The 12,079-nt window shown below is 40.7% G+C and overlaps 1 protein-coding gene across 1 annotated transcript in view; it reads right to left on the bottom strand.

Moving 5' to 3' along the window:
- The window catches only part of SPEF2 (sperm flagellar and cilia associated 2), a 1,087,451-nt gene that overhangs the window by 799,235 nt on the left and 276,137 nt on the right, over positions 1 to 12,079 (bottom strand). The window contains exon 12 of the mRNA XM_086960525.1: positions 7,021 to 7,151. Coding sequence (XP_086816651.1) covers positions 7,021 to 7,151 — 131 coding nt within the window. The remainder of the gene's footprint in view (positions 1 to 7,020; positions 7,152 to 12,079) is intronic.

Raw genomic sequence — 12,079 nt, 5'->3', positions numbered from 1 at the left:
GCGCAACAGATTGTGACTCAGTCCTCGCTAAAATGCTAAACATAGCATTAAAAAATGTTGAAGGATCCGATCCAGGAGTCGGTAAAGCCGTGTTTACTGGATACGTATTTGAGGGCACTGGTGCCATATGAGGGATAACAAAATCTTTGCTTTCCTTTACTTCAAGGCCATTGGATTAATCTGGCGACATAACATAAACATAACATAACATGAGTATTTGTAAAGCGCACGTTCATGGCGCTGAATAACAGATATTTATTGTTACCCAACTCAATGGCACTCATGACAAGCAGGTCAGGAAACAAACACCAGAGACAGTCTTCATGCAGATCAGTGATGACATCTGACCAACACATTCACTACACAGTTTAAAGCCTGACTTCCTCAGTGGAGACCTCTTCAATAACAACAAATTTGCACACTACATAATAGAATAAATCTCCCAGAAAATGGAGAGCCTGGAAAAGTTGTTATGCGTTGACGGCGCGGAAAAAAGGGAACTGCCGTAAGCATTCCAACGAGGTCAGCTTCTGGCTCTAATGACATCAAGCGGAGTCGCATGCAGAGCCGTGACACTGTGATGTCCTCATCGACGTGGAAGAGCTTTGGAGTACACTTTCCATGGAATGCTGTGCATGGATATATTCAAATGGTTAGGAATCCACAGGCAGATGTATCCATCATACATTGCTGCACATGAAGGATTAGTGTCGGCCCATGCTGGTGTGGTAGCTGCAGTTTCCTTACTACAAAAATGCTACTGGTGGCAGGGTCTTTATATACAGACTAAACAATATGTCCTATGTTTTGACATTTGTCAACAAATTAAAAGTTCCACCATTGTCAGCCCACCATAGACGCCGCTTCTAGTCTTTAATAAACCACTCAAATGTATCTATTTAATCCATTGTGGACCACTCCAGTCTGACAATGCATTTACATTTATTTTATTGGCTATTGATTTATGTTCTGGATTCCTATGTGTGTGGCCATGACGATCGGCTGATGCTCGAACTGTTAATAAAGATTTGCAAGTCTTTATTGGTACATATTCAGTAGCAGCATTCCACTCGGATCAGGGACCGGCCTTTGCTTCTAAGTCTTACCGGGACACCATGTCCAACCTTGGTGTTGCTGTGAATTATTCCTTTCCTTATAATCTTTAGGGAAATTTGATAGAGGAATGGAAGAAACATGGCTCAAAGCAGTCCTTAACTACTAGAGTATTAGATTCAGGTTGTAGTTGGATCCATCACCTGTATGGAGTTCAGAGAGCTTTAAATAATCTGCCTGGAAGATCTGTGGGAGGTCAGACTCTCTAAGAGGTCCTTTTTGGGGTCCAGCTGTATGTTCCAGATCTTGATAACCCTGGCACAGTGGCGGCTGATGAACTCTTTGACATCAATGAACATTTTTCTGTCTTGCAGGAATTGCAAGAATTCTGTGATGAGCGTTCAGATGTGAATTCCAAATATTCTGCACCTGACAAAGTGAAGTGGCAACTAGCGACTTCTGGCTGGATTCCTAAAGATGTGGATCTGTTCCATGAGATGATTACAAACAAAAAGGAATTAGGTCTGTCCTATTGAGCCCTGGTGCCTGTACTAGCTGTTCAAGCTACTCGAACTGCGATTTTTCCACCACTTGCTGGTTGTAAATAGAAACATGTTTCCATTGCTTTGATCAAGTTACACCATGTGACCTATCCTCCATGGTAGGTCACATGGGTAATTCTTTATCTCCTCTCCGTACCCTGCAAGAGATTCCCCTACATGCATTAAGGAGTTCCAATTTAACTACTCCCCGGTTGGGGTCTTCTGATGCTGAACTTGCACTTGTGCCTGTTACTAATGATAACATAAGAAACATCTCTGATGTAGGTTTACATCTTTCTATTATTGCTCCTGGCAAATAAATTGTATATTATCAATCACCTTTGGAGGGACCTACCTTCCCTCCTTTGCCTAATAAAGTCCCTGTTTTTGACCAGACTGCCTTTGCTTACTTTGCAGCTTTGATGATTTTTCTACAGATTCGTAACATACTTCCTTGCATGGTGCACGTGCGCTATGGTTTTGGTTGAAAAAAACATACCTGATTCCTCCCTGGTCGATTTTTCTGTGGAACGAACGATGGATTTAGGCCCAGATCTCTGTACTGGGGTGAATGTATGACATTGTTCTGCATTCTGTCCATCAACTGTGGTTTTTGCATTTGTCACCCTGAGTGGGATGGGTATGCTCAGACGTGAGTCCCATGCTCTCCACACCACTGGATTCAAGCTAGCCAGGCTGAAGACGGCTGGAATGCCAGAAACCGGTCCTCGGAAGCTTGTTTCCTGTCCAGGGAAGGTATGGCTTGGCAGTTCGGGCTGGACTGTTCCCATGAGGCACAGGGTCAGACTCATTTGCATATGGCCATGTCTGAACTGGGGTGGTGTGGAGTGCAGAAAAACGATGTATTTAGGCCCAGATCTCTGGACTGGGGTGAATGTATGACATTGTTCTGCATTCTGTCCATCAACTGTGGTTTTTACATTTGTCACCCCGAGTGGGATGGGTATGCTCAGATGTGAGTCCCATGCTCTCCACACCACTGGATTCAAGCAAGCGGGCTGAAGACGGCTGGAATGCCAGAAACCGGTCCTCGGAAGCTTGTTTCCGGTCCAGGGAAGGCATGGCTTGGCAGTTCGGGCTGGACTGTTCCCATGAGGCCCAGACTCAGACTGCTTTGCATATGGCCATGTCTGAACTGGGGTGGTGTGGAGTGCACAAAAACGATGGATTTAGGCCCAGATCTCTGGACTGGGATGAATGTATGACACTGTTCTGCATTCTGTCCATCAACTGCGGTTTTTGTATTTGTCACCCCGAGTGAGATGGGTATGCTCAGACGTGAGTCCCATGCTCTCCACACCACTGAATTCAAGAAAGCCGGGCTGAAGACGGCTCGAATGCCAGAAACCGGTCCTCGGAAGCTTGTTTCCGGTCCAGGGAAGGCATGGCTTGGCAGTTCGGGCTGGACTGTTCCCATGCGGCACAGCGTCAGACTGATTTGCATATGGCCATGTCTGAACTGGGGTGGTGTGGAGTGCAAAAAAACCGATGGATTTAGGCCCAGATCTCTGGACTGGGTTGAATGCATGGCATTGTTCTGCATTCTGTCCATCAACTGTGGTTTTTGCATGTGTGAGTGTAGCACAATAATATAAACATGAGACATTTTTATTTATGTTATAGTGAGCCAAATCGTGAATCTGTCTTCAATGACATGGACCAACATCTACAATCCACCTGTGGATATCTTTGTGGCATATGTAAGGAATCGTTATCGGGTATTCTAATATAACGGTACATAGGGTCATATTGTTAACAGCACATGTATTGATTCTGCTAATTTAACAAACTAGCAGATCAGAAATTAATATTAACAGCACATGTATTGATTCTGCTAATTTAATAAACTAACAGATCAGAATTTAATATTTTCACTTATCATTTTATTATAGTGATCCACATCGTGGCTTTCCCTGTCCAATTTTAAACTGGATGAGTAGTGCGATCCGACGTGGCAGTTTTATCAAATAAATAAAAAGAGTGGAATATTGACCTTTTTATATCAAGTAAGCATACCCCACCAGCTATCATCTTTTTGCTTGGCACAGGGTATCTATGTTTCACGTATGAAACTGAAGATAATTATGAATGAATGTTTATATCACAGTTGAAGATGTGTTTCATCAAATGAATATGGAATCATTTAGATTTAACATCTTCTCCAAAAAACGGTAGAGATAAAAGAAATATTAATGATAAATCAAACTTACAACATTAGTTTAAATCACTGTCTCTCTAGGTACCTCTTAGCATTTTAATTGACCTTGATCCATCTCTATAAGCTTCTATACCTCCATTAAGTACCCATCACTTAAGTAAGTATTACCTACATGTCTACCCGAACAGATAAAAAATAGCTTCTCTATGTTATGAGAGCATCAATTAAAATGTGAAAGAACTAAAGAATGTTTGAACTAGTAACATGACCATGTATAGACCATGGGTATAAGATCTAGTAGTACTTTCCAAGCAACAAATTAGAAAAATAAATTAGACATTAGGTGTCTCAGAGATTTAGGTAAATAGAATAAGATTGTTACCAATACTGTTATACAGCAGCGACAAAAACAGTCATGTCTCCAAGAAGGCCCATCATTTTAAAGTCTCTTTTTTCTATGTATATAGTCATACTCCTTTTTCTATGAAATTGTGATGATACATATATATGTCTAATTTTGTTCTGATATTCTCATCTTGAGTCGTGTACCACTCCCTATGCAGGAATGAAATCAAATAGGTACTAAAGATGTTTTTTCTATATAGACAAACTAGTATGAAATTCGATAATGAAACTATAATTATGAAAGATTATTTGCTGGTTCGAATTATGTATTATAAATAATGATGCTACATAGGATGTGAATGCTAATATCATGGATTGAGCAGTCCAGTAGCAAACTGAGATTGATTGTCTCCATGTCTTTGCCGTTTTTATAGCAAATTGTAAATATATGTCTCAAAGTATATGTATAGCACTGTCACTCTAGGTGTGTTTAATTTAGGTTGCACTTGTAAATAATGTTTATATATCTTTTCTTATTTAGTGTATGTACATAGACGGTGTTCCTGATGAAGGCAGCAGTGCGGAAACACGCGTCATTTTCGACCCTGCCGCTTGCCATCATCATATCATCAATTTTCAGATATATCAATATTCACATCATTGTACAATTGTACTTGTTAAGCGCTGTAAATCTGTACATATATGAACCTAAAACTTATGAAGAAGGATATAACCAACACCCAAAAAATGCTCTATATGGATGATCAATGAATTTATGAATTTCTTCTCTTTTTTTATAAAAATATAAGACTAATAAAATGAAAATATTTTTCTATATTTGTAGTGAATAATTTGCATGAGTTTTAAGTATTTAACCTATATTCATACCTAAATAAATTGAGTATCCTTTGCTTTAAAATTTAGAAACTTGCTATAGTTCGTTTTACATAAAAATCTTAGTTCCCTACGCATGGCAAGTATATTTGTTCTGCAGGGGTGCCCACATTTTCCTGAACTACAAATTGCACACAGGTAACCTGGTACAATGGGGACTCTGCAGAATTAGATATTGGGCTAAGATAAGCCTTGTAATGGTAGTGTAGACTTAATAGGGAAAGTCAGGGGGATTTACTGTTTTGTCTGTAGTGATTTTGAAAATGATATCTGTACACTTTATGGATCATGCAGAGTTTTCATATTTCTCTGGCTAAGCCTAGGATCAATCAGAGCCCATGCCTTCTGTCACCCTACTGTGCCCAGCCCAGTTAATTACAGTTCTCTCCAGCAGAAGGAACAAAGGGTACCCCACACAAAGGGAGCAAATTTCACCTAGCTCCTGAGGTAGAAAGGGGTGGGGCGGGATGATCTGCATCAATCACTCAGCCTTCACAGTGTACCAGGGATGGGCCTGCCCAAGACCACTGAAACAAGGAGAGAGCCCAGACAACTGAAGCCTCCCCAGGAGGGGGGCTCTCTTTGAACTTTTCGTTTGCAAGGCCATGGCAGTGATGTCAGCGAGGGGGAGAGCTGAGACCCCAGGAGCAGATGTGATCTTGACTCCTGGATGAGGACATTTTGGGCTGTCCCAGCATGCTGTGCAGGACGGCTGAGACAAGGGTGGAAAGATGTTGTGGCAACCTTGGATTGGCCAGAGGTGCCAGACTTCTGCAATCTTCCTCTTCCCTTCCACAAGTGTGAGTCTCTCTTGCCTGAAGATGTTTCTGTACTTTGCTGCTGGTTCCTGGAACGGGACCTATTGCAGGCAACACAACTAATAACCCAATTTCTTACAGTCTCTATTTTAGATTCCTCTTCTTTGGTTGACATCTCTTTCTCGTGGTGACTTTTTACACACTTTCTGCTAACGTGTCAATGTAATGAATGTGCATTTCTGATAAGCATTGACGCCCTATAGTCTGATAGTTCCAGGGTCATATACTAAGAATGCAATGCTATTGTTTCCTTTGTTTCTGTGCTAATTAGGAGACTCTTAATTTTCGCTAGAGAAAACTAAAAGAGCTGCTCTGTGCCTCTGCCACAGTGTGATAAGACAGTTCTTTGTTATATAAACAGCTTCTGTAGAAAGGCTCAGTGAGAGGAGCACTTCCATGTTGGGATTATCATGGAACTGCTGTGACTGAGATATAGCCCTGCTGACATCGACCTCCAACCTGCTAATAAAGATAACCCTTTACACTTATCCGGCTTTTTGACACCTAAGAACAAAATATGGGGGTTAGGATATTCCAGTTGATCTGGCAGAGGTTACTCCCACTATCCTCTCTTTAGTATAGTACTAGATACAGATAAGAGTAAACAAACATTAGTAACAATTACCATGGTTTAATTTTTCATATTGTTTACAACTCTAATAATGCTGATTACAGTAATATGTCTCATCTTTGTAATGATCGCAGCGCACACTTTCTTTGCAATAATACAATCAATTCAAGGAAAGTTTGAAAATGCATTTTTCTATCTTTCTTGTGTTTATCTTTAGCATACAAGAGTGACCAAGCAAAAGGTTTAGATCTGTTTCCACGAATTCCCTGGGAATCAGAGAGTTATGTTTGAGGGTGCCAATAACATCTGTATTCTGGTCAGTTTAGGGCTTGGATGTGATACTGTGAGTTAGCCGAAACACAGCAACACTTACTGATAGTATATGTGAACTAAGTCTCTATATTGTGAAGTTTGTGTTGGTCTAATCCGTAGTCATGCTATATTTGTAGGAACTGTATAACATTAGTAGATAGAGGTGGAGGAATTGAAAGCAAAGCAAAATCATCTGACAAAGTGCTTTTTCGGTGGCTTAGGCAAGGGTTGGGACAGTGATAATTGTTCCAAAACGTGGTGTACCATATTTATTTTGCACCATAGGTAAGCTGAAAAGAGCCTTACATTCTGATTCTTGCCACTTCCGTTCTGTTCTTGTTCGGGTTCAGGCTTTTCAGTTTCCGCCTCTTTGTCGCGGAAAGCCTGGATGGCCTCTTCAACCAAACGATCAATGTTGACAACACGAATGGAGAGAGCTAAAAAAATAGGGACCAGGGTTAATGCAGGCTTCAGTTTTACAGAGTTTATGGACCATAAACATGTCACAATGCATAAGGAAAGGTGTTTCAACTTGGAAAGTGCAACTTTTTTTTAAACTTGTGAAGTTACTGATTTTTCAAGATCGCAAAGTTTGCTAAACTGCTAGGCTAAAGTTCGCCTTCACCATGGAAGTTTTCCTGTAGATAATTTCCACTCCAATCAAACGATGGCAAATGTACAATCTTTCTCTGCAAGTTTACTTATTGCGATACATTATATATATGATATATATCATCAACAATTTTGTTGTGGAAAACAAGCTGCCTGCAGATATGCAAGGGCTGATAAGGGCAGGGACTGCCACTAAAATCAGCCCTACCAAATTTTAATTCCAGCCCCACATTATACCAAGAGCATTACTCATCAGGTAGGTTAATTCTATTTAAAAAATAAAATATGAAGAGCACACCGTGCATTTTGCAGCACAATTTTCAAATGTGTTGGCTACAAAACTTTGGGCCAGATGTAGGTGGCTAAATACTGGTCATTAATGCCGAAATTCTGTAAATTTCAGCGTTACCGACCGGTATTTAGCCATTCCTAATGTAGGTAATGAATCGGTAAATAAGGAATTGGTAAATACCGATTCCTTAATACAGATTTCTTATTGCTCTTGCATTTAAGAAATCAGTATAACGATTCCTTAAATGCAATGTAGGAAGCACATTAAAGAGTGCTTTTGAGCCTTAAGAAATCGGTAATTACCACCAACTACCAAGTTGGTGGTAATTACCGATTTCCCTTGAAAAAACACTTTTTGCTTTTATTACAGTGCCATGTAGCACACATCCATGCCCTTAGGGCATGAATGTGCGCCACATGTGCACACATGCACATTTCAGGGGTGCAACAGGGTGTCCTTTGGACACCCTGGCACCCTTGAAATACCTCCCAGTATTACCGATTCAGTAATACTGAATCGCTAATACTGAATGTCTTCACATTCATTCCTAGGGGCCTCCAAGCCCATATAAATTAGTGGGCAGGTATTCCTTATTACCAAATCTCAATTACCGATTCGGTAATAAAGAATATTAAGGATTCTTGTATTCTTTACCGAATCTTTACCTACATAGGAAATAAAGATTTCTTAATAGCGAATCAGTAAAATTCACTGTTGAGAAATCAGTATTTCTCATTTACCTACATCTGGCCCTATGAGTTTTACAAGGATTTGTAAAGCAGAACTAATAGCATATTCCAAAACTTTACAGTAAACAACAGTACCCAACATCAATATTTCTTGATCACAGCAATTCATGCATGTGCTCATGAGAAAAGTGCATAAGGATACCAACTTTGAGTGCTTATCTTTTATCTGATTTTGCATTCTCAACTGAAAAAAATAGGAATTACAAATCCTATGGAGAAAAAAAGTTATTTTTAAATACTGGGCCAGAAATAATTACCATCGCTCTTGAAGTTCAAGTTAACAGCACCCCATGACTGAAGGGCCCGAAAAGGATAACTGACATATAATGGCTAAAGTGCTGCCATCCTATGGTTTATTTTTCTTAAATAGAAGGGGAAACCCAGTAACCCAGGGTCCTGAGCTGGAAAATAATTCAACAATGAATTGGTCCCTAAGGAGGAAGTGTAGCTCTTGACTTCCACTGCAATAGTATTACAGCAGGGATAAAAGAAACACTCTTAAATGAGTAAGTTTCAGATATGCGTTTAGTGTATTTATTTACACATATCTCATTTAAGAATATACAAATCGATTTTAACAGTATAATGTTGTACTTGTACAAGGTGTTTTTAAGAGGTGAGGGCGCAGTGAAAGTGATATATGGTGAATACAAAGTGCATTCGTGCTATGCACATAAATATATACATGTGGCTGATAGGGACAGTAGAATGTTTGAAGTCAACACCTGTAAAATGAGTGTTGAAATCCACCATCAAACTATTAAAAGCACACTCGAGATATGTTATCTGTCAATGTTTCCCCTGAGCATAGGTATTTAGAGCAGGGTCATCATCAGGACACAAAATATATATCAGTGACTCCAATGGATTGGGGCAGAAAGTCCCATAATCGCGCAAATGTCAGGCAATGTATCCTGGAGCAACTTCAAAGTGGATATTGGCATGCAAAGGATTGTGGAAAAAGAGTCACACAATTGTAAAAGTGTCACCCACTACTTCAAAGGACAACTTTGAAATGGGTTTTAGCACAGAGGGGATCACACAGGTAAACCTGGATAAGTCCGTCTACCATGGTTTCACCTAAAATTGGAATGCAAACTGGTACAAAGCCGGGTGTACTGACAGATGCGTTAATCATCCGAAATATAGACAGAAGCTTTCCGTCGAGATGTGCTTCATATTTAGTTTGTGTAAATGAAAATGGGACGCGCTGCCCATGCTCGGTTCCCAAATTGTATATTCTTAAATGAGATATGTATAAATAAATGCACTAAATGCATATGTTATGTTATGTTACGTTACTATTTATTTTGTAGAGCGCTCAGCTGCTCCAAAGAGCGTCCCGGCGCTAAAGATCATCACACCAAAATACCAGCAACTAACATACAGCCATAACGGCACCAGAATTAACCATAACAGCATTACAGGGCAAAAAGATAAGTTTTAAGTCCCTTCCTAAAAACAGAGAGATTGGTGCACGTCCGCAACGTCAGGGGCAGTGTGTTCCAGAGACGGGGTGCAAGGTAACTAAAGGAACGACCTCCACAGCGAGCACGCTTCACTGTTGAGACGATAGCCTTGGCCTGGGCATTAGATCTCAGAGGTCTAGATGGGAGATAGAAATTGACCCTTCTCTGCAGATATTCAGCGCCGAAATTGTGAAGCGCCCTAAAAGCTGTAGTTAAGGTCTTGAAGGAGATGCGCTTATGAATCGGCAGCCAATGCAGGGAGACAAGGAGATTGCTGGCCCTGGCTCTTCTAGTTAGACCGAAGATTGCCCTGGCTGCAGAATTTTGAACTATCTGCAGACGAGTCAGCAGATATTCAGGAAGACCTAAGTAAAGGATGTTGGCGTAGTCTAGGCGCGAGCCTATTAATGCTTGCACCGTGATCTTCTTATGCACAAAAGATAGATAAGGCAAAAACGTACGCAACATCCTTAAGATGGCAAAGCACTTCCCAGTCAAGCCAGCAACCTGGGCTTTGAAGGAAAGAGTGTTATCAACCATCATACCCAAATTCTTAGCTGTGACCGAATCGCTGGCAGGGGGAAACATGGCCGAAGGCCACCATTGCTTCCATCTTGGGTCTGCAGGACAACCAAAGAACAATATCTCGGATTTGTCGGAGTTGCATTTGAGGCCATATTTGAAACTTACTCATTTGATAGGTTTTCTTCTATCCCTCGAGTAATACTATTGCCAGCCTATTGTTTAGCACATCCCATGTATATGAGTGGGGAACAAATAATTTAGGTTTTCTTCTATCCCTGGAGTAATACTATTGCCAGTCTACTGTTTAGCACATCCCATGTATATGAGTGGGGAACAAATAATTTAGGTTTTCTTCTATCCCTGGAGTAATACTATTGCCAGCCTATTGTTTAGCACATCCCATGTATATGAGTCGGGAACAAATAATTTAGGTTTTCTTCTATCCCTGGAGTAATACTATTGCCAGCCTACTGTTTAGCACATCCCATGTATATGAGTGGGGAACAAATAATTTAGTGCGATGTCCAAGATCTTTTAGCATGGTGCTAAAATAGTTCAATGTGTTTCCTTAAAAATAATACTTAATATGTACACCTGCCAGAAACAGAGTCTAGAGATGCCATTGCTGTTCAAAAAGCCAGAGAGACTGTTTGTGACAGATGTCAGTAATGGCCCCAGGCTGCTTCCCAGTGTGACAAAGTTGAGGCGGGTTACTGAAAACCCCAAGGTTATCAGTATCAGGCAGTAGGCAGCACGCAGCAGGGTGAGCCGTCATATTAAACACTCATTTCATGTTTGATTTCATAGAGGACCAGTATTTAATGCATATATTGCCTGAGAACTCTGACTTTCACTCAGCAGCTCTTGTGTAATCTTCACTTCCTGCCCTGGCTCTAGACTTTTTATGCAGTCCTTTGTGAGGGGACAGGACACAACCTACTCAGACATAAGTGTGAGGCTGTGCCAAACTTATCCCTCCCATCTCCCAGGATGGCCCATCAAGTCACACCTAAGCTCCCTTTGTGTGTAGCTGTCTAGAGGGGTTACACCATGTCCAGCTGTCACCCACCCTAGGCAAGTAATCAGCGAGAGGGACCAAATGGCTCAAGAAAGAAAATGTCGACTTTCTAAAAGTGCATTTTCAGAACTGCAGTTTAAAATCCCATTTCACCATAAGTTGTGGTTCTAAAGACACCAGACTTAGGTCCAGGACTTATCTCTTCCCAATTGAGCATTACACTTATAATATGTAATACGGTAATTCCAATGTTATTCTATGGGAGAGATTGCAGAAGTGAAAAACAATTGTAGGAACTATTAACAACCAGGACATGTCCTACTTTTTTAAATACACTGCACCCTACCAATGGACTGTCCGGAGCCTAATTTAGGGGTGACATATATGTATTTAAAAGAAATTCTTAGACCTGCCAAGAGGTTTAACTTGTTAGGTCGACATGGTACACACAGGCTCTCCAGTGGCAGGCCTGAGACATGGCTTAGGGGCTTCTGAAGAAGGTAGCACAAATTACTACTGCAGGCCCACTAGTAACATTTAATTTACAGACCCTGCGAATATGTACTGCACTTTACTAGGGACCTTTAAATAAATTAAATATGCCAATTGGGTATGAGCCTATATAACCATATTTAGAGGAGAGAACACATGCACTTAAGCCCCTGTGTGGAGACAGGACACAGCCTATTCAGGTATAAGT

This window comes from Lissotriton vulgaris, chromosome 3_1, assembly GCF_964263255.1.
Source record: "Lissotriton vulgaris chromosome 3_1, aLisVul1.2, whole genome shotgun sequence".
Taxonomy (NCBI): domain Eukaryota; kingdom Metazoa; phylum Chordata; class Amphibia; order Caudata; family Salamandridae; genus Lissotriton; species Lissotriton vulgaris.
The sequence above is the reverse complement of the archived record's forward strand: the minus strand, read 5'-3'. Positions and strand labels throughout refer to the sequence as shown.